The sequence below is a fragment of the Mus caroli genome, unplaced genomic scaffold (assembly GCF_978045245.1).
Source record: "Mus caroli unplaced genomic scaffold, Mus_caroli_1 scaffold_15, whole genome shotgun sequence".
NCBI lineage: Eukaryota > Metazoa > Chordata > Mammalia > Rodentia > Muridae > Mus > Mus caroli.
This window is the reverse complement of record NW_028227270.1, coordinates 57,889,699-57,913,606: the sequence shown is the minus strand read 5'-3', so window position 1 is coordinate 57,913,606 and position 23,908 is coordinate 57,889,699. Positions and strand designations below refer to the sequence as shown.

At 40.1% G+C, this 23,908-nt stretch overlaps 1 protein-coding gene and 1 pseudogene across 1 annotated transcript; one reads left to right on the top strand and one right to left on the bottom strand.

The window, feature by feature from the left end:
- LOC110288499 (uncharacterized) lies at positions 1-23,825 on the bottom strand. The gene is made up of 4 exons (XM_021154827.3): positions 23,703-23,825; positions 6,180-6,306; positions 5,934-5,994; positions 1-4,348 (listed from the first exon to the last, which is right to left on the bottom strand). Exons 1-4 carry the CDS (start codon positions 23,703-23,705, stop codon positions 3,481-3,483), a joined length of 1,059 nt encoding a protein of 352 aa, XP_021010486.2. The 5' UTR covers positions 23,706-23,825; the 3' UTR covers positions 1-3,480.
- LOC147000934 (prothymosin alpha pseudogene) lies at positions 8,150-8,718 on the top strand (annotated as a pseudogene).
- Positions 23,826-23,908: the final 83 nt, after the last annotated feature.

The window sequence follows — 23,908 nt, the reverse complement described above, 5'->3', positions numbered from 1 at the left end:
GTAGGGGATTTCCAGATCTAAACAATGTCTATTCTCAAGAAATGGGTATGGGAGGGGTACAAGGAAAGAGTCTGGTGCAGGTGTAGTAACTGAGGATTGGCCGGTCTGTGGTTTCTGGGGAGATTTTTTTGACTCTTTCTCAGCAAACAATATCACAAACACTTGGCAATGGACTTCATCAGTGGGCACACACATGGGTTCAAGGAATGGTCAAAACATTGGCAGACACACAGGTTCAAGGAGTGGCCCGAGCATTGAGCACCTCTATTTTTTTAAATCAGTGAAGCTAGTTCTACTAACAATGAAATCTATTTTGCCAATTCCAGGGCTTCTGTGACCTTTTACATTCTGTCAGGATCTGTCAATCTCACTACCCATATATGTAAATAAACAATGGACCACTTAGAAGATGAGTATCCGATTCATTTCATTGCAGTAGAAGAGTAACTACCAACAAGAAAAGTGGGATTAAAGCTGAACAGAAATCTCAGAAGGAAGTCAAGGATCATATAATATACATCTGTAAATAGATGTGAAAGACATAGAAAAAACTTTAATATCTATTCCAAATGTTTGAAAATAAAACCACCACCACAATTGGTGATCTCTACTACAACACTCGAGGGACCATGGGAAATAATTTACTTCCTTCAAGGCTCTGATGAAGAAGAGAAGAAACAGGACGTTGTCCCTGATATGGAAAACATCTGTGATGTTACAGGCTATAACAAGGTCATCAACATGGATAGGGATTTCTCTTGTATAAGATTTTTTTCTATTCCCTGACATCGTGATGATATAAAACACTTTGATTACTAAGATAGCTAGAGACATGGACAAGTAATTAAGAAAACTTCATTCCCAGAGACAAGGTCAGGTTTGGACATCTTCCTGTATCTTCGGTCATAAAAAGATACAACAACTTAATGATCTTGGAAATCAGCATAGACATGCACATACTCACCCGAAGATGCAGACAAACGCCATAAATAAAATTAAACGAAGTTGGTCAGCAAAGAAAATTTTACTCATGATGTTATTCTTGTATAAACATTGACCACTATAACCCAGGGTTTGTGGCATCTAATGCTTATCCACAGAGTTTTTCTTCATCATGAGTTGGCTTATGTAACAGAAAGCAAGCATAGAGGATTGATGGCAGAGAAATCAATACTTCTCAGTTAATAGTGTCATTTGGGGAGATGTAGGAAATATCTGCCTGCTGGAGAAAATATGTCACTGAGGTTGAATTTCAGAGTTTACTTCCTCAAATCATGTCTAGTCCTAATACACACACACGCGCGCGCGCGCGCGCGCACACACACACACACACACACACACACACACACACACACACACACACGCTCTCTCTCTCTCTCTCTCTCTCTCTCTCTCTCTCTCTCTCTCTCTCTCTCGGTTTTTTTCGAAACAGGGATTCTCTGTGTAGCCATGGCTGTGCTGGAACTCACTCTGTAGACCAGGCTGGCCTCGAACTCAGAAATTTGCCTGCCTCTGCCTCCCAAGTGTTGGGATTAAAGGCGAGTGACACCACACCCAGCTCTAACACTCTCTTTAAGGTTATAGGGTGAGGATGTGAGCTCTGAGCTCTTCCTTTAGCTGCCACAAATGACACTTGTTGCCCTGACAATATCATGGTGATTCTATATCCCTTTGGAACTTTAATGAAATGTATCTGCTTCTAAAAATTGCCTTCATGTTGGGGTTTCGTCTCTTGCTATGTACTGTAATGTTAAAAGCAGGAAACTAAAAAATGATTGCTCCATAGAAGACAAGATCTGCCCACAGACCCAAGCGAAGGTGTGTGACCTTGCTCTCAAGTTTCTTCTGATTGGTTATTAAAGATGACAACAATCAATAGCTGGACAATAGCTGGGCAGAAGAGACATAGACAGGGATTAGGGATACTGGACTTGGGGTCAGAGGAGAACCACAAGGAGAAGAAAGCAGACAGAGAAAAAGCACCCTTAGGTTAGGTCAATAATAAAATAATGGCCATGTGGGGTGACTAAGTGGAGTTAAGCATAGCCCAGATGAAATAAAGTAAAATAATATGACAAAATTACTGGCTGGGAAATAGACATGATAGCATAGAGGATAGATATCAGCCAATATTGGGTGTTGATTAAGCTTTATTACAAATATAAAAGTTGTGTGTGTTTTACCTGGAAAAGAAATGGCCAAAGCTGGGGTGGAAAACTTCGTTTCGGGTTACTGTTTTCTATAATACCTTAGACATTTTATCACAACAACAGAAAAAGCACTAATACTCACCACCAGTGTTTCACACCTGAATGAGTTATTTCATGGACTTAAAGTGAACTGTGAATTCTAGACCAGTTACCTTATCAATGAACCTCATAGGGCTTTTGTCCCTATAAGTTTCCAGGTATGAATAAAATAGAGACATCATCATGCTTGAGCAGATAGTTGACATTTGCTAAAGGTTTTCTCAAGAATGAATAATGTTGTGTAAATTAATGTAACTGGGTTGGCCCAAGATGGAACCATGTCCATCAGAGTCACAGATTGCCTTATTTTTGAGTTCTTTAAAGTCCTAAAAGATATTGTGACATGCAAACTTTCACAGACCCAGTTCATGCTAAATGTTCTACTCTTGCATACAGATACTGTGACGTACAAAATGTTTCCACAGTGGCTCCATTTACAGGGTTACTGTGCAGCATGGATTTTTCTCAAGAAAAAACAACTGGTCCACACACAAGCTTACCACATTCCTTGTTTTTATGAGGTTTCTTACAAGTCTATGTTAATTTATACATTATGAGATAAATGTCAATGTCAACTGCAAAGGCCTTACCACATTATTCACACACAGTTTCTCTCTCCAGTGTCTTCTTTTATGTATTCTGAGATATAGCATGTGCTCTTTTATGTATTCAAAGATAACAGTGATATACAAAGGTTTATCACATTGTGTATATATATATGGTCTCTCTGTATATATATCTCTGTCTGTCTCTCTCTCTCTGCCGTATGTGCTCCTTGCTGCATTAGGAGATAACTGCCCAGTGTAGATTTTTCCACATTGCTTATACTCAGAAGGATTCTGGCCCCTAAAATATTTTCATGATGATTAAGACTATGATCATATTCACAGTCTTTCTCTTCAGTACGTTCACATATACATTCAGAAATGATGGCGTTGCAAAAAGGTTGCTCACAGTCCAATTCCTTCGTAGCTTTTTTCTCCAGTGTGGATTCTTTTATTCTTTTGAAGATGAAAATGTTTTAAAAGACTTACACACACTGAATACACTTGTAAGGTTTCTCTCTAGTATTTCTTCTGTCATGAATTTGTAGATTATAATGGTGGGAAAATTCTTCATCACATTCATTAAATTTGAAGGGTTTCTCTCAGGTATGTGTTCTTCTATGAATTTGGAGATGTCCGTATTTGGAAAAGGTTTTATCACATTCATTACATTTGAAGGGTTTCTCTCAGGTATGTGTTCTTCTGTGAGTTTGAAGAGTACTGTGTTGTGAAAAGGCTTTATCACATTGATTACATTTGTAGAGTTTTTTTCCAGTATGTATCCTTATATGTTTTTGCAGACTACATTTCTGAGAAAAGGCTTTATCACATTGATTACATTTGTAGGGTTTCTCTCCGGTATGTTTTCTTCTATGAATGTGGAGATGACTGTATTTGGAAAAGGCTTTATCACATTGATTACATTTGTAGGGTTTCTCTCCGGTATGTTTTCTTCTATGAATGTGGAGATGACTGTATTGGGAAAAGGCTTTATCACATTGATTACATTTGTAGGGTTTCTCTCCAGTATGTGTTCGTCTATGAGTTTGGAGATTACATTTCTGAGCAAAGGCTTTATCACATTGATTACATTTGTAGGGTTTCTCTCCGGTATGTGTTCTTCTATGAGTTTGAAGAGTACTGTGTTGTGAAAAGGCTTTATCACATTGATTACATTTGTAGGGTTTCTCTCCTGTATGTGTTCTTCTATGAGTTTGAAGATAACTGTATTGGGAAAAAGCTTTATCACATTGATTACATTTGTAGGGTTTCTCTCCAGTATGAATTCTTTCATGCCTTTGAAGACAACTGGGCGTTGCAAATACTTTACCACATTGATTACATTCATAGGGTTTCTGTCTATTTTGTGTTCTTTTATGTACTTGGAGACTTGTGTAAGGTAAATCGTCTTCGACACAGTCAATAACTTCAGAGGGGATCTTTTCTGTATGAATCCTTTCATGCCTTTGGGCATGACTGTGAGCACGTAAAGCAAAGGATTTACCACGTTGAGTATATTCAGAGGGTTTCTCTGCACTCTGACTCCTTTCACACCTGAGAAGAGAATTGGCACATGTGAGAGCTTTACCACACGCATGAATACTTTCTTCTTGTTTTTCTGTTTGGTAGTTTGTTTGTTTGTTTACTAATTATATAAAAGTACACTGTAGCTGTCCTGTCTTCTGAGACTCCAGAAGAGGGAGTCAGATCTCATTAGGGATGGTTGTGAGCCACCGTGTGGTTGCTGAGATTTGAATTCAGGACCTTCAGAAGGGCAGTTGGGGCTCTTAACTGTTGAGCCATCTCTGAAGTCCAAGAATACTTTCATCTCTAGGATTTAATGTTACTATTTGCCTAAATGTAAAGAGCCATCATATGTTTTATCATTTTGCTTACATTCATGCTGTTCCTCTTCATTATGGATGTTTCTCATGGTCAGAGACACCTGAGAAGGTATGAACATTGATTACATGTGTTAGTTTTACGTATTCTATTTCTATAAAACGTTGTTCCCATACTTGAAGAAAAGTGGAGGAATTCAGAGCTTTAACGCACTAAGTGTATTCCAAATTGTACTGTACTGTGGCTCATAGTATATTTGCAAAGTGAACCAGGAGAAATAGGAGCATTTCCACATCCCTAGAACTCAATAGAATTTTCTCCAGAATGAGGTTGCTGATGTATTGCCATCAAACTTGAAAAGTTAATTAACTGTTAACTTGTATTATGTTCAAAAAGTCTACTCTATAACTACAACCCACTATATATCTTCTAATAGTTATAGGAGACAGAAGGAAAGAGAGAGAGAAAGACAGATAGACATAGTTTTTTGGGATATTTGTTTGGTGTACATGGTGTGTATCCATTATAAAATATTATATACTTACGAAAGGAAGTCCAATAAATAAAATGTTGAAGATTGCATTCACAAGGTTTGACTCATTGTTCACATAGACACATGAAATATGGATTAAGGTTACTGCAAACCTCTTACTTACCTCCCAAATGCTGCCCTTCTAACTAAAGTTTGCACTGACACTGCTAATAGATGAGTACAACCAGCTTACATATAGACTATTTGCTTCTTAGAAGCTTTTGGACATACATTTATCAACTATTTAATCTGTGTAGCTTTTCCAAAGTAAGCAGAAACAGACTGACAGTTGTACTGTGTAGCGCTATTAGGGCTATGTTTCAAATGGGGATATACACGAAGGCATTGTTTCCTTTTCCTCTTTATTAAATGAAGGTTTTGCAAAAAATCAGATACAGGACATTAAAGGTGATAGTTTTGTTGGAAAGTTAATTAACTGTTAACTTGTATTATGTTCAAAAAGTCTACTCTATAACTACAACCCACTATATATCTTCTAATAGTTATAGGAGACAGAAGGAAAGAGAGAGAGAAAGACAGATAGACATAGTTTTTTGGGATATTTGTTTGGTGTACATGGTGTGTATCCATTATAAAATATTATATACTTACGAAAGGAAGTCCAATAAATAAAATGTTGAAGATTGCAATCATCACTACACTTAAAGCTGTGCTAATTTACACTGCTCCTTTTCTTATCAATTTTCAGCACACATTAATATATCTTTAGAGGCAGATTTGTATGAGCTTGCACATGAAAATTACCTTCTGTGTCTTCCAGAACTTTGACAATGTTCTTCAATATTTTGGGCTTTCCAATTAAAGCCTAAAACAGAAAATGTATGCCTTAAAATTTAGCAAAATGTAAGTTATTATCTTCAGTGAACCTTATAGTCATACATGATTTATTCACCAAATCCTTCCTTCAATTTTATTGAAACTACAGAAGTGCATCAAAAGAAAAATTGTTTTCTTGAATTTTAAATCAAGAAAGGGAATTCACAAATGTACCTATAGCATTGAGGTTCCTGTAGGTCTCCAACATGACGTCTTTGAAGAGCATCTTCTGAGAAGTATCCAGCAAAGCCCACTCCTCTTGAGTGAAGTTCACATGCAGGTCCTCATAAGTCACTGCATTCTAGAGCATCCCATAAACGTGTACAAAAGAAAGCACAATAGAAACAACATCGGGCATCTATTTTTCATAGGCAATGTGTTCATATAATTCTGAGGCTTATCATACTTATTTACTCACACCCAAGTTCGACAATAACTACCAAGTCATATCAGAAGGAACTTAATAATGTTTGTCCCTGTAATTTCTTTTGTTTTTTTAAGAGTTATGTATTTCATATATGTGAGTACACTGTTGCTATCATCAGACACCCAAGATGAGGGCATTGGATCGCTATTACAGGTGGTTGTGAACCACCATGCGGTTGCTGGGAATTAAACTCAGGACCTCTAGCCGGGTGTGGTGGCGCACGCCTTTAATCCCAGCACTCGGGAGGCAGAGACAGGCGGATTTCTGAGTTCGAGGCCAGCCTGGTCTACAGAGTGAGCTCCAGGACAGCCAGGGCTACACAGAGAAACCTTGTCTCGAAAAACCAAAAAAAAAAAAAACTCAGTACCTCTGCAAGAAAAATCAGTGTTCTTAAGCACTGAGGCATCTCTCTAGACCTGTCACCCCTGTCATTTCTCAGCCCTTTGAATAGGATGTAGCCTTTTTTAAAAATGTCAATTACATATATAAAGAGAAACGCTCCACAAGAACAATAGTGTTTGGCACACATCAAAGAAATTGTATTAATATTGACAATTACTACATATAAAAATCAATAAACATGCTGGGTCTACTGGCTTACGACTTTAACAATGCAGTCAGAGCCAGTCATGGTGGCACAGTGGCAGAGCCAGGCGCATTTCTGAGTTCGAGGCAAGCCTGGTCTACAGAGTGAGTTCCAGGACAGCCAGGACTACACAGAAAAATCCGGTCTCGAAAAACCAAACCAAACCAATGAAGTCAGGAGACATAGGGAGAAGACATTGAGTAGGATGTCAATGTGATGTATACAATGAGTTCTAGGACAGCCAAAGATACATAGGAAGACCCTGTATCTCCTGCCATAATTAACCAACCAAACCAGAAACATAGAATGAACTTAGGTGCTTTTATTTAAGTTCTTATTTAAAAAAAAAGATTTTATTTATTTTATGTATATGTCACTGTAGCTGTCTTCAGACACATCAGAAGAGGGCATCAGATCCCAATACAGATGGTTGTGAACCACCATGTGGTTGCTGGGAATTGAACTCAGGATCTTTGGAAGAGCAGTCAGTGCTGTTACCTGCTGAGCCATCTCTCCAGCCCTTTACTTAAACTCTTTTAAGAGTGATACATACAATACACTTCGGTATTCAACTTCCAGAACCTGAGGTACACCAGTTCACACTATAACAGTAATAAGATATTACCAAAAGGGAATATATGGTTTAACAGTTCTACCTGGACATAAGAAAATATTGGCAACATTAATGTTTATTATAGGTAAACAACATATGGTAGGAGAGATAGCTCAGCAGTGAAGTTTAGGGTATGGTTCTAATGCTAAGACTGGGACTCTGCCTTTAAACTCTGAAGGTCCTTGTCTTTACCTGGCTTTTGATCAATCAGTATGGTTGACAGAAGTCAATGGATGGGTGGAAGGACTGCCAGATTCCCGAAGGAGATGAAAGAGAGGCATGGGGCAGGAAAGGGAGATCTACCATGCTTTAGAGGAAAAGACAGTCACCAGCCCCCACACTGGCTGCTCCAAAGAGCCATCTTTATATTGTTCTGGGGTCCTGCTCTGCGCTCACTGCAGCCACATTCTCTGCCAACCACATCCTCCAGTGTGGACTCCAGCAGCTTTCTCGCCAGAGTCCTCGAACTCGACTTTAATTCCCTCCCTCGCGGCATCGGACCACTGGCGTGCCCCACCATGTCAGAAGTGGCAGTGGACACCAGCTCCGAGATCACCACTAAGTACTTGAAGGAGAGGAAGGAAGTTTTGGAGGAGGCAGAAAATGGAAGAGATGCACCTGCCAATGGGAACGTTCAAAATGAGGAAAATGGGGAGCAGGAGGATCGCAATGAGATAGATGAAGAAGAGGAAGAAGGTGGGGAGGAAGAGGAAGAAGGTGACGGTGAGGAAGAGGATGGAGATGACGATGAGGAAGCTGAGGCTCCTGTGGGAAAGCCGGAAGCTGAGGATGATGAGGATGATGACGTCGACACCAAGAAGCAGAAGACCGAGGAGAAGACTAGACCGCAAAAGGAAAAGTAACCTTACGCACCGTGACCTATTTACCCTCCATTTCCCGTCTCAGACTTTAAACGTGGTCACCTTCGAGTAGAAAAGCAGGCTCCACCCACCCATAGCTGGCAGTGCCAACCACAGGTGGCATGCGCTCTCCACCACCCCACCAAAACTACAACATGAATTGGCAACATGGGAGGAAAAAAAAAAAAAAAAAAACAGAACTTCCCAGGCCCTGCCTTTTTTCTTAAAAATACTTTAAAAGGAAAATTTGTTTGTATTTTTTATTTACATTTTATATTTTTGTACATATTGTCAGCCATTTTTAATGATAACGGGTGACCAAACCAGCCTTCAGAGCGTTTTCTGTCCTACTGCGGACTTCACTTGTGGTGTGACCATGTTCATTATAATCGCAAAGGAGAAAAAACAAAACAACAAAAAACCAGCCTTCAGAGCGTTTCTGTCCTACTGCAGACTTCACTTGTGGTGTGACCATGTTCATTATAATCGCAAAGGAGAAAAAAAATTTGTAAAAAAAGCAAAAACAACAACAACAACAAATCTTATTCGGAGCATTCCAGTAACTTTTGGGTATGTACCTAGCTGTAGTATAAGTAGTTAGTTTGTATGAGATGGTTAAAAAGGCCAAAGAAAAAAGTTTTATTTTTTTCCTTTTCTTTTTGTCTATGAAGTTGCTGTTTATTTATTTATTTATTTATTTATTTATTTATTTATTTATTTATTTGGCTTGTTTGATATATGTGTAAAACAATGTCCAACAATAAACCGGAATTAAAAACGGGGTTGGGGAGTCACCAACCATGTGCGATCCCCAATGGAGTGATCATTGCCCACTTCCCCAGGTGGGAGGTTCAAAATACAACTAAGTTGACAGCAGAATTAGGGTGTTGTGCAAGGAAAAGGTAAGTGGGCAACAAAGCTGAGGGCAGATTGAGAGGGTTGAGCAAGGACTAAAGGAAAGGACACACTAGTTGTGGGAAGCTTGAAAAAACAAGACACAGAGCCACAAGGCAAGGTAAAAATATTAATGTATGTATGTATGTACCTGTGTGTGGGTGTGTGTGCAAGAGCATGCGGAAGACTTTCATCCAGATCTTTTTGTTTTGTTGTGTTTCCAAGATACGGTTTCTCTGTATAGACCTGGCTGTCTGGAACTCACTCTATAGACCAGCTGCCTCAAACTCACAAATTCGCCTGCTTCTGTCTCCCAAATGCGGCAATTAAAAGCATATATCACCACTGTCCAGCCTTTCCAGAGCTTAAGAAGGGGTAGTTAAAAAGCTAGGTGCTACATGAAGAGCTCTTGCTGGTCCTAGAAATGAGTGAGCTCAGTTCCCTCTATTTACAGGGGCCCACAGCTATGTGGCAGAGGATGGAACTGTCTGGCATCAATAGGAGGAGAAGCCATAGGCTCCATGCCCTAGTGTAATGGAATGCCAGAGCGGTGAGATGGGAGAGGGTAGGTGGCAGAGGGAGTATCCTCATAGAGGAAGGAGGAGGGGTTATAGGAAAGGAGGGTTCCAGAGAGAAAAGGGGGAAAGGGTATAACATTTTCAATGTTTTATGTATTTGAAATACACAAAATACCCAATTAAAAAAACCAAAAACATCTTTCCATTATTTGGGAATCTTATGATAGAAAACCAACTTGAAATATAAAAGCAAACACCATGAGCAAATATTGTTTCCTGGCTTGCTCTCTTGCTCACCCAGGCCAGGCCTACTCACTTAGCAATTCTTCCACACTCAGTGGATGAGCCTGCACTAGTCAAGGGTCAATGCCACAATCTCTCACCAGTTAGCAAACAACCATTCTGACTGTGTACTGCCTCAACTGTAGTTCTCTTAAATGATTGTAGGCTCTGAAATGCTGACAAAGTAAGTAACTTAGGAGACAGAGACAATAATATATGAAAAAAATTTAAGAACCCCCATACCAAATCAGTCACTGAAGGATTAAAAATCCGAACATTGATGACTACAAGGACTGGAAAACACAGATTCTTCAAGAAAAAAGGAGAGGCAACCTTTTCAGGCCAAGAAGAGAAAGCTAACACTTTTTCTCCACAGAAAGTTCCCAAACCAGCAAAAACTCAGGAACTGATAATAAATTATCAGAAGAAGAAGAAAAGAGGTGAAGGTTTATTATTTCCTAGACAAACAACAGTATAGTTAGATTATAATTAACGAATCATACAACATAGATGGCAGCACTGGAAAAAGGAAACACAAACAGGCCTGTGAATCTAACATGGTCATTTAAATGAGAACTGTAAGATAATAATCAGAATGAAAATTACAAAGTGGCTGGCACTCTTCCTGTTCATTCCTATTCTCTGCTTTGACAATATGTGAGATGGATTGGGAATGGAGGCTAATCCATAAAACTGAAGAGATTAAGCATTCTGATAATATAAAATTATAAAAGTGTGTACTACATTTATGAAATGGAAACTTAAAAAAAAAACAAAATACCAGATTAAAAAACACTGTATGATTTCTATTATACACATAAACTTGCTTGATTTGCTTACCTTGCATTATAAGATATTAGCACCTTTGAAGTCATGTCTGTCCCTATGTTCATGTGTATGATTTCATGCATGAGAGGAAGTTTTCCATGTATGTGCGAGCAGCACACCAGAGAAGAGGGTGTCAGACCCCCTGGATCTGGAGTTGCAGGTAGTAAACATGGGTGGTGGTATCTGAACTCAATCACCCCAAGCAAAATGCTTCCTAAGTGACCTGCCCAGGTCACAGAGGCTTTTCTCACAATAAAAGAAAAGACTTACATAGATTAATAACAACAAAAATTTAAATTAACAAAGAAGTGAATAAGTTAGTGCAGAGAACCTGAAGCTCAGTGTTTAGATATGAGTTATAGGGCCAGGGTAGAGGCACGTGGACCATCCCTAGTAACTGTTATCTGAGACCCAATAATCATGGTTGTCCCTACTGCTGATTGTTCTACTGCCCTTATACTTACCTGCTGTGTGTAGAGAAAAAGCCAAAAAAACATATCTGTATTAGTAAAGGTTTTCCACTTGAACAGAACTGATAGTGTAGATCTCTCTATGTATGTAGAAAGTGGTATATAAGAATGGCTCACAGAATGTAGTCCAACTAGGAAACCAATAACTGCATACCAATGGAAAGTTGAAGGATACAAGTAGAGCCTGTATGTCTCAACTGGCCTTCCTCATATACCATAATTCCAAAGATGGAACCTCTAATGCAAGAAAAATCAAATGATCTCTCTTACCAGATTATGGCAAGCAAAAAAGAAAAGGAGCGAGCATCTTCAATATCCTTTATGAACGTAGGCTGCCGCCAGAAACTGTAGCCTAGACTAAAGATTATTTTTGTCAATTCTAAAGCTCCAGAATAAAAAAGGGCTCTCCGTAGCTGAGCATGGTGGTGCAAGCCTTTAGTCCCTGCACTCCCGGGAGGCAAAGGCAGGCGGATTTTGGTGTTCCAGGTCAGGCAGGTGTACAAAGTGAGTTCAAGAACAGCCAGAGCTATACAGAGAAACCCTGTCAAGAAAAACAAAAACAAAACAAAAAACACACACACAAAAAAGGAAGGGTTCTCCCATGTTAAATGTTACAAATAATAAAAAACACTTTCCCAATGCCCACCTGTTTCAGTGTTAGCTAACTCAACTTGTTTTAATACAGTAACTTGAACTACTTGAAGTAGTGTCAATTACAGTTGACAATAAGTTCAGTTCTTTATCCAGATTCATGACTGCCTTTTCTGCAGCCAGAGTAATGGCCACTCAAGGTGATTATCGACCAGGTCAAATTGATTACCTCACTTCTCATTGCTAAGTTCAAGTACAGCCAAACCAGGGAAACTTTCCCCTTCAAAGCCTAGGCTAGAAGAGATGCAGCACTGTCTTCCCATCATGTGGTCTGAGGGACAGGACCAGATGTGCAAAGCAGTTATCAATTACATAGCATGAGCCAGCCTGGGCATCAAGAGACATGGTCCTAAACTGCCCTTGTAAAATATGAAAAGAAATTCTTATACCTGGGAAACACCACAGAATTTCAAATAGTAAGAGATCAGAGCAGTGCTGAATTGACAGAAATTACATTAAAAAGGGAACCAATAATTGATTTTTTTTTTTTTGCTGTTTTTTTTTGTTGTTGTTGTTTTCGGTTTTTGGTTTGTCAAGACAGGGTTTCTCTGTATAGTCTCAAACCAATAATTGATTTTTTTTTTTTTTGCTGTTTTTTGTTGTTGTTGTTGTTTTCGGTTTTTGGTTTGTCAAGACAGGGTTTCTCTGTATAGTCTCAGCTGTCCTGGAGCTCACTCTTTAGACAAGGCTAGCCTCAAAATCAGAAAGCCGCCTGCCTCTCAATAATTGATTTTTTTCAGACTGAAATAAAATTGAAAAAGTGCATAGACATACTGACATTCAAAACTAGCAGCCCATACCCTCCCATCAGGAATAGCATTAATGAACACTATTGAACTTGCCTCTATGTGGACTCGTAGCTGCTGACACCTGTATCTTGACACACGCAACTACACCCACTGACCTGGGTTTCAGTTCCTGAGCTGACGTAATGATGTCAGGGAAGATTGCACATGGATCTGTAGAACAGTACCCTACATGCAAATTGAATACTCATTGGCTTAACTGACATTCACAAATCAAACACACAAAATATAGGCTGTCTTCATCACAGAACGTAATTAATACATGATCCAAAATTAAAATCACCTCCCTGCCATAATCAGGTCTTGTTCATAATGGCGACTGCAGCAGCTGATTGCCTACACTGTTTCCCCAGTAGGGATCGCAATAAACTCCCTTCTCTTCTGGTGTGAATGCAGAAGCCATGCCCGTCATGCAAATCCTGTTCCTCTTACTGTAATAAAAAAGTTGATTACATACATGACACAGCAAGTAACTTAAAAACACAGTGGTGGTAGTAATTTAGACTTAAGTATTTAGTTGGTTTAGTCAATAGGAGAACAATGTTATTGTACTGAGAAAAAAAACAGAGCGGAATGAATGCTACCTGACTCAACATAGGAAAGCTTGTCTCAGAAACATTATTTAAGGCCTGGAGGTACAGCAGGTGTGGAATTAACATCTTTCCCAGGGAGAGATCACTTATTCACCTCTGGTTGATGCCCAAATAAGATCTAGCCTAGGAAACAGTATGAATTCCACATATGATGTCATCAATAAGTCCTTTTCGGTTCAGCCCCCAGGTTACACTTTGAATAATTTACTGGGGGACAGGACCTTGCAAGTCACTGAGGCTGATGGAGATTTACAGAGCAAAACTATCTTCTAGTCCATAATGTAAGATCTAGAAAAGAGGTTTTGTTGTTGTTGTTCGGTATTTTGTTTTGTTTTCTTTTGTTTTGTATTTTCAAGACAGGGTTTCTCTGTATAGCCCTAGCTATACTGGAACTCAATTTGTAGACCAGGCTAGCCTTGAACTCAGAAATCTGCCTGCCTCTGCCTACCAAGTGCTGAAATTAAAGGCGTGTGCCACCACTGCCCGGCTTAGAAAAGAGTTTTAAAAGATAGATCCATGCCACAACTCTCCAATACATAAAGGACAGAGAACACAAATACAGAAAATATCAAGGAAACATCACCTAATAGCACTGTGGTTACAGTTCTAACATGAACATGTCTGCTGACCTTCTCTACCCTCAGAATAAGACTGTTTGAAGGTTCTACCCCACCCACCCATCCATCCATCTATCCATCCATCAATTCATCCAAATGTATGTGAGTAGCCATTTTCCACTTTGCCCACTGTATATGTTTTTGTGTGAGTGACTCCTTTCCTTTCCTCTCCTCATTCTCTTGAAGAAAGTTAACAAACTTCCTGGCCAGAAAGTAGCTTCTAGCAAGAAATCATTGTATTTAATACTCCCCAGGCTAACCAGCATGTTCTAATCCCCTAATGTTAGTGCTTATTTATGTATAAATAATAAAGAGTTAAGTTGATAGCAATAGTAAGACATAACAGACATAAAGAGTTAATAAAGAATTGTTTCTCCAGGACTTAATGTACCACAAAATAATGAGAAAGAATTTAGATTTTTGGGGCTGGAGAGATGGCTCAGTGGGTAAAAGCACCCGACTGCTCTTCCAAAGGTCCAGAGTTCAAATCCCAGCAACCACATGGTGGCTCACAACCATCTGTAACGAGATCTGGCGCCCTCCTCTAGAGTGTCTGAAGACAGCTTATAATCAATAAATAAATCTTAAAAAAAAAAAAAAAGAATTTAGATTTTAACCACAAGATTATAAGAAAGAGTTAAGATTCCCTAGCACGGCATGAAGCACAGAACAGTGATAAAGTTAAAAAGGAGTTAAGTTTTCAGGGCTTAATAAAGCACACAATAGTAAAAGAGAGTTATAACGTCAAGATATAGCAATTAATAAAACAAAGTTTCATAAAGTAAAAATGATGCACAGCGAGATAAAGAAGAAAGAAGTCAGCCATTTTCAGCCTCACTATGAGCAAGAGAGTGTCAAGTCTCTAGAAGCCATTAGCTGATGGCATCCAGTACAATTGGAGAAAGTTACAAGGCCAGAGATCATCAGTCTTTAGGCCCTCATCCAATGCTGGGTCCCACCCACCTGAGCTGTAAACCCCCAAAAGCTGGTACACCCCCAGCAGCAGGGGCTGTCCCTAAACCTGTAGCCTGATGTGGTATCTGATGCACCTAATCTGGGGAACACTTGATGAGCAAAGGGGGGAGGATACCTGGGGCCAGAAGAAGCAATGGGAAAGGTCTCTATGACAAGGAGGGGAGATCTAGGATGGGACAGCATTTGAAATGCAAAAAACAGCACCTCAGTTTAGTAAAGCATTCACCAAGAACCTAAGGCAACTCTGAGAGGCAAAATGTGAACTTGATCAGTGTCACCAAAGGCTTTATGTATAGAAAATTAAAACACCACAGACTTCTCAATGCCCACAATAACGACTCAAACTGGACACTAATCTGTTATATTTCTCACCCTCCAGCTACTACTGATCTTTCTTCCAAGCCTGATCCCCATCACCTCCTCTCTAAGTTTTGAAACTATTTGTAAAGTTCATCACACAAACATGTCTGTGGAATGCCATGTTCAGAAACCCTAGAAACCAGAAATTTATTCTGTAAAATTGTCTTTCCACTACATCCACAAAACAATATCTCAGTGGGTACAATGCATAGTAATTTTCTAAGCACCACAGTTTCCCACTGACAGAACTGCAGAACCTCTCTCTCCCCAAGAAATCCAAACTCAGGAAGGCTGACAGGCCAAGGGTTTCTGCTCAGTTCACCACATGTACGAATAGAACCATTGTCTGACCCACAGTCCATCCCAGGCCCAGCAGATCAGATTCTGATAGCTTAGCCTACCTGCTCTTCCTGGTCATGGAATTTCCTGTCCCAAACAGTGGCTGCCACACTCAGCACAGTATTGCTTGTGGTCTACCTCACAGACCACTCGTGCTGCATCACAGGAAAATCCCAGCAGTATTCCACAAGGTACCTCTTAATGTTGCTTCTAATGACTAGGTCTTCCCAGAATTCATCACAACCTAGAGTCACTCAGCTGTACCTCAGGACAGCAGCAACATGGCTACTGGATGAACAGAGAGCAAATGACTCAGACAGCACAGACCTACCTAGCCCTGTACTTCCACAATAGGGGCAGACAGGGCCCTAGTCTGGGAAATTTGGAGTTATCAAAAAATTCTTCCAGTCTCTCAGAAAACATCTTCTTATTCAATCAAGGGACAGAGTACCTTGTGTGTGCATTCTATTACACTCCAATAGTCCATTTCAGCCATTAACTCGCTTCATAGTTGGAAAGTCCTGCAGGCCGACATAGGTCACATTCAAACAGTAACCATTGTTCAAGCAAAAAGAACTCTTAGATGATAAACAATGAGTCGCCTATGGAAGGATTTGGAGGCAGAAGATGGATGGTGGAAATGCCATAAGTATAGTCAGAAAATATTGTTTAAAAGTTGAAATGGGCCTTATGGACATGTACTCTAAGAGGCTGGCCAGTTTGCATCTCAGTCATGATGTTTGTGGAGGAATACAAACTGTGACTAAGACAGTGATGCTAACGGTTGTTTGGTTGCACTACTTCTCTCTGTGAATTACACAAGAATCTTGTCCCACTCTGGTCTGAAGGCAGAAGCCATGCTCCACATGCAAATCCTTTCCCCCTTACTGCAGTGGAAAGTTGATGATATGACTCAAACCGGTAAGTTTTAAACTCAGTGGCAGTGCAGGCAGTTCTTTTAAGAATTTAGCCAGCTTAATCAAGAAAACAAAATTTTACTGCCCCCAGGAGCAACAACTGGAATCAAAGACACTGGAGTATGTGTGGGAGAGCTTTTCTAAAAACATCTTTCTAGGCTGGAAATACAGCTGCTCTAGCATTAATATGTGTTTTGATAAGGAAATCACTCTACACAATTAAAAATTATCTTTAAAAATCTTTTTTAATTAGATATTTTCTTTATTTACATTTCCATTGCTATCCCCTTTCCTAGTTTCCCCTCTGAAAATCCCCTATCCCTTTCCCACTGCTCATCAACCCACCCACTCCCACTTCCTGACCTTGGCATCCCCCTATACTGGGGCACAGAACCTTCGCAGAACTAAGGACCTCTCCTCCCAGTGATGACTGACAAGGCCATCCTATTCTACAAATGCAAGGGGAGCCAGGAGCCCCACTAGGTGTTATCTTTGACTGGTGATTCAGTCCTAGGGAGCTCTGGGGGTACTGGTTAGTTCATATTGTTGTTCCTCAGCCTGGAACTCTCAGTCCCATAAAAAATAGGGGAGGTCCAGGAGGGAAGTTGAGTCAAGCGGGTGGGTTTTCTAATCTCAACATTGTCAGTCCCTCAAAATAGAAGTCCCCCCTTAAGAAGAAACAGAAAACAGAGTGGAGAGAAGTGACACAGAGCAAAAATAAACAAGACACCGTGTGGCAAGGTTCCACATCCACTCAGTCTTTTCCAGAAATTAACACCAGGAGGATTCTGTTCACTGGGGTCTTTGGAACATCTCTCAAGGCCCCATGGCTATGAGGAACCAGCACATCTGCTACAGCGAGATTCCACATCCTCTTTTCTCATTTCTTCCATGAAATACAAAGTTTTAGGCTTCTTCAGAACAGAATTAGAGAATTATTTAGAATAGAATTATTGTGGTACCACACAGGCACATAGACACTGACATTACTGGCATTGAGACCTACTGTGTTGGGTCCTGGTGGCCTTGGAGTTCCTGTGCCAGAAAGCATTCCTTAACCCCAAAGACCACCAAGGAGCCATTTCTGATGTAAGAGAATAAGGGTCGCTTAATTACAACTCAGGCTTGGGTTCTCCTCCAACCCAACTCTGACACAGTGGGACAGGAAGGAAAGGTGGATGAGCCCCAAATCTCAGAAGGACAAGATTTTATAGGAAAATAAAACCAAGTGAGGGGGTGACGGAGGATGTCCAGTCTGACAAATATCTATTAGAATAAATATTGTAAGCCAACAGGTGGGTGCTCTAAGGCAAGATCATATACAATCACCACAAGTTTGAAAGTACATCTGAAACAATCAGACTGTCTTTGATTAACTGTTGCTTGGAAGTAGCTAGGGAGGAACTCTGGCCAAGGATAAACAGTGAGGTCCTTGCTGGTAAAGGAGTGGGGTTTTGGGTACTCCTGTAGGTCAAGTTCTCAGGCTTTTTTTTTTTTTTTCTTTTCTTTAAGATGGAGGATGGTCCCAAGATGGAGTAGATATAATCTCTCAAAACAACATCACAAAGTAATTTGTGGAAATATGAATAACAATACAAAGCAAAACTGTTCCCAACAAGCAGACTTCCTTGAAAAGTATGATCAAGCACAGCCTGATATTTATATAAACAGTGAAGCACTTAGATGATAGGAGTCCCATTCTATACATTGCTGCAGAAAGCTACCTATCACCAGGTGAAAGCATAACCAAGATGAACGGGAGTCACAGAAGGAAGACAGGAAGAGCCAAATAATTTCTCTGAATGGATTTGTCACACACAGAGCAAATGTTAGTATCTACTACTAATGTTTCAACAACCCAATTGGTGATCTCTCCAAAAGTACTTCAGTGAATGTGGTAAATAATTTACTTCCTTCAAGGCTACGATGAAGAAGAGATGAAACAAGTTTTTTTTTTTTTTTTTTTTTTTTTTTGAACAGGGTTCCTCTGTATAGCCCTGGCTGTCCCGGAACTCACTCTGTAGACCACACTGGCCTCGAACTCAGAAATCTGCCTGCCTCTGCCTCCCAAGTGCTGGGATTAAAGGCGTGCACCCCCATGCCCAGCTTAAGGGTTTTTTTTTTTTTTTGAACAAGATGTTTTGCTCTTGAAATAAAAGAAAATTCTGATGTCTACTGTCTTTACCAAGTCATTAACATGGATAGGATTATTCTCCTGTAAAACCTTTTCCTATTTACGGACATTAAGATCATATAAAAAGACTTGAAAATATTTACAGTGCTATAGACATAGACAAGCTGTAAAGAAAAGTTCATTTCCAAGACAAATGAAGTTTTTTGACAACGTTTTATAATTCCTTCTAAAAGAAGATCTATTGGTTAAATATTCTGGGAAACCAGTATGATATCCTATCACAAAGACACAGAGATGTCTCTTAATAAAAAATAACAAAAAACCTAGGATAGCAAAAACTCTTCTCAAGGATAAAAGAACCTCTGGTGGAAAAACCATGCCTGACCTAAAGCTGTACTACAGAGCAATTGTGATAAAGACTGCATGGTACTGGTATAGCGACAGACAAGTAGACCAATGGAATAGAATTGAAGACCCAGAAATGAATCCACACACCTATGGTCACTTGATCTTTGACAAGGGAGTTAAAACCATCCAGTGGAAAAAAGACAGCATTTTCAACAAATGGTGCTGGCACAACTGGCAGTTATCATGTAGAAGAATGGGAATTGATCCATTCCTATCTCCTTATACTAAGGTCAAAATTAAGTGGATTAAGGAACTCCACATAAAACCAGAGACACTGAAACTTATAGAGGAGAAAGTAGGAAAACCCTCGAAGATATGGGTAGAGGGGAAAAATTCCTGAATAGAACAGCAATGGCTTGTGTTGTAAGATTGAGAATCAACAAATGGGACCTCATAAAATTTCAAAGCTTCCGCAAGGCAAAAGACACCTTCAATAAGACAAAAAGGCCACAGACAGATTGGGAAAGTATCTTTACCTATCCTAAATCAGATAGGGAACTAATATCCAATATATATAAAGAACTCAAGAAGGTAAACGCCAGAAAATCAAATAACCCCATTAAAAAATGGGACTCAGAGCTAAACAAAGAATTCTCACATAAGAAATACTGAATGGCTGAGAAGCACCTGAAAAAATGTTCAACATCCTTAGTCATCAGGGAAATGCAAATCAAAACAACCCTGAGATTCCACTTCACACCAGTCAGCATGGCTAAGATAAAAAATTCAGGTGACAGCAGATGCTGGCGAGGATGTGGAGAAAGAGGAACACTCCTCCATTGTTGGTGGGATTGCAAGCTTGTACAACCACTCTGGAAATCAGTCTGGCGGATCCTCAGAAAATTGGACATAGTACTACCAGAGGATCCCGTAATATCTCTCCTGGGCATATATCCAGAAGATGTTCCAACTGGTAAGAAGAACACATGCTCAACTATGCTCATGGCAGCCTTATTTATAATAGCCAGAAGCTGGAAAGAACCCAGATGCCCCTCAACAGAGGAATGGATACAGAAAATGTGATACATTTACAGAATGGAGAACTACTCAGGTATTAAAAGGAATGAATTTATGAAATTCCTAGGCAAATGGATGGACCTGGAGGGCATCATCCTGAGTGAGGTAACACAATCACAAAGGAACTCACACAATATGTACTCACTGATAAGTGGATACTAGCCCAAAAATTTAGGATACCCAAGATATAAGATACAATTTGCTAAACGCATGAAATCAAGAAGAAGGAAGACCAAAGTGTGGACACTGTGCCCCTTCTTAGAATTGGGAACAAAACACCCATGGAAGGAGTTACAAAGTTTGGAGCTGTGACGAAAGGAAGGACCATCTAAAGACTGCCATATGCTGGGATGCATCCCATGATCAGCTTCCAAATGCTGACACCATTGCATACACTAGCAAGATTTTGCTGAAAGGACCCAGATATAGCTGTCTCTTGTAAGACAATGCCAAGGCCTAGCAAACACAAAAGTAGATGCTCACAGTCAGCTATTGGATGGATCACAGGGCCCCCAATGGAGGAGCTAGAGAAAGTACCCAAGGAGCTAAAGGGATCTGCAACCCTATAGGTGGAACAAAATTATGAACTAACCAGTACCCCAGAGCTCTTGACTCTAGCTGCATATGTATCAAAAGATGGCCTAGTCGGCCATCACTGGAAAGAGAGGCCCATTGGACTTCAAACTTTATATGCCCAGGTACAGGGGAACGCCAGGGCCAAAAAGTGGGAGTGGGTGGGTAGGGGAGTGGGGGGGTGTATGGGGGACTTTTGGGATAGCATTGGAAATGTAAATTAGGAAAATACCTAATAAAAAATATAAAAAAAATTAAAAATTAAAAATTAAAAGAAAATCTATAAATATACTTACTGTGGTAAATGTCTACACTTCATGGTCTCTTTAAAAGTAAAATTTTGAGAGTGTACTCAGTCTGTCAAAGCCTTTGCATAATACAGAAGTCTTTCAGGACCAGAGAGAATTAACACTGAAGGAACTCTAAGACTACAGAGAATGTGGTATGATCTTTAGCTAGGCCGCTTATGTCAAGTTCCACACGATTGTATTTTCTTGAGAAAAACCCTAACAAGTATCATGAGTCTTCTTAAGTATACTGATGTCCCTTTCTATTGTTTCTGTATTTGCAAACTCATGGAAAGAAACCTATGAATTTCATTGATAAGGCAACCTGTTTAGATTTCACAGTTCTCTTTACTTCCATGAAATAACTCATTCAGGTGTAACAGGTTATGGCTATGTACCAGTGCCATCTCAGCTGCTGGTGATAAAACAAAATATCTAAGGCAACTTTTTAAAGTGTTTAACTTGAGGCTGGAGAGATGGCTGGGTGCATCTGGCCACTGGTTCCCACCCAGCCAAGGGAAGAGCCCACTTCCCAGCTTCAAATGTTCATGCCCTTGCTCTTTCAAGTAAGAGGCAGCTGTCACAGACTCACCATAAGAGCAGAACTTCCAGTATGACACAAAGTACTGGGAAGAACCCTCCTATTCTCCTGATTGGCCTGCCTGGATGCCCTGATTGGCCAGTGATTCTTGAGTGACATAAGCATGCTCCTTAGGGTTAGAGTGTGCTGAAGGCACACAGTATACACCTTCAATGCTCAGGATTCTAGTTCAGGAACTTTGAAAGTAGTGTAGTCACAGCCCAGATGGGACAGGACAAAAGGAAGTAGATAACTTCCCTGCTTTGACAGTATGTAATATTACGAATGAACAGTGAGGCAATCAATTTTAGACCATTGACAAGAGTCTGACTGGCCCATTTTTTGGGTCTACACACTAGGCAATCAAGAATCTGAATAAAAATTTGAACTGTGAAACCAAGATACTACATGAGTCCACCAAATCTAGGTAATACAATGTGGCCCATCTACTAAGAGGAGAAGGGGAGCGGGAGCTGGGGGAAGAATTGAGGGATGGGGGTGACTGGGAGGAAGGCAGTGAGAAGGATGTAAATTGAATAAATAAAGAGAAATCGATTTATTAAAAAGCAGGGGAGTGCTTTTATAGTCAAGCTCAAGGCCTAGGTACATAGCATGTGCTTACAAAAGTGGAATCTTTTTCAGATAGTAACTTACTTCACTATCACAGTTAACAGAACACACCAGGAACACTGGAATCCATTTCTGATGTGGAAAACACAAAACTTCAAATAAAGAACAAGTCAGAAAAAAAAAAAAGAAGGTGACTTTTAACTTGGAATCGAACTGTTACATTAAGATTAATTTGTTAAAGAAAGAAAAACTGGAGTCTGCAAGCCTATCACAAATACAATCCTGATTATTTCCTGTGTTTGAGACAGGGTCTAATTCAGTTGCCCAGCTGATTTTGATTCCCTAATCACACTACAATGTATCATACATATTAAAAGTATTATAGATAGCAGGATGTATGAGCCTTTGAGAAAAGATTCCTAGCATCAGAATCTTCTATAGAAGAGAGAGCTGAGAAGCCATTTGGCATTGGTCTGGTTATTAGGAGAGTGATCTTGAAAAAGTGCAGGCCATTCCCTGGCAGAGAGAACAGCATAAGAAGATACAGTCTGATCTCACCTCTATGTGCAATGTTAGCAGCCGAGAGACGTAACCTAACACACAGCTTCTCAACACTCTGAGCTGAAGTAACTGTGCAAGTGGATTGGACACATCTGCAAAGGAGTCCCCTCTAGTTGGAAATTCAACATACATTGGATCAAACTAACCGCCCAAAAGTATATGAATTTGTATTATGAATTTATGTGAGTTTATCCATATTTGCTTGTGTAAAAGTCTTTCCTTCTGTGAGGGTGGCTCTCTTCTCCTGGTTTAAGAGAAGTTTATTGCTCCAAACTTCCCCCAAGTTTAGCAAGCAAGAGGCATCTGGACAAGAGGAAAAGGCTCTAGCAATGACTCCTTTACTTAATCACCCACTCCCTTTCCTTAGAGAACTTTCATAGGAAACTTTTTAGAAGAACTTGGAAATAAACATTAAAGACATGTTTAAAAGTGTCCCGCTTTTCTTCCTGTGACTTCAACTAGCAGCTGGAAGTTAGAGCAGCCCAGTTTCTGTAGAGAGATAACAAAGGCTACTCACTTAATCCCCTGCTGTTTTTAGAGGAGGCTCTAAATACCAGAGATTTGCAGCTTCCAGCCTTGCCTCAAAGGAACTCGGGCAGCTCGGCTTCAGCTGCAAAGCGACTGAGATGTAAAATAGGCAAACGTCTTAATACTAAACAGCAACCCTAAACATCTTTGAAAACCAAGTCTTGTCACCTTAGACACTGTTCCCCCTCCGCTGCCTCAACAGGAACCAAGAAAGGCCAGGGCTTGTCCCCTGCATCCCATCACCCCGACTCCAGCGCTTAGCACCCTGCTCCTTCAGGTTAAGGGCAGTGGTCACATGCTCACCATGTCGCCACGTTGTAGATCGCTGGCAATTCCCTAAGGGCCCTGGCATCAGAGATCAAAACAAGTCAGACCAATCTTTCAGCCTGATCGCAAATTAGAGCAACAGAGAGCAGAGAAACAAGGTACGCGGAAGAACACGCCTCTACTTCTATTGGCGGGCCTATCCGGTGGCTTTGATTGGCTAGTGAATCTTGATTGACATGACC

Bases quoted from the DNA above. Each gene is read 5' to 3' on its own strand.
- LOC110288499 (XM_021154827.3), bottom strand. The intron at 5,995-6,179 runs GTACATTTGTGA...TTTCTGTTTTAG, and splicing joins CAGGAACCTCAATGCTATAG to GCTTTAATTGGAAAGCCCAA. The intron at 4,349-5,933 runs GTAATTTTCATG...TTCTCTTCTCAG, and splicing joins AGTTCTGGAAGACACAGAAG to GTGTGAAAGGAGTCAGAGTG.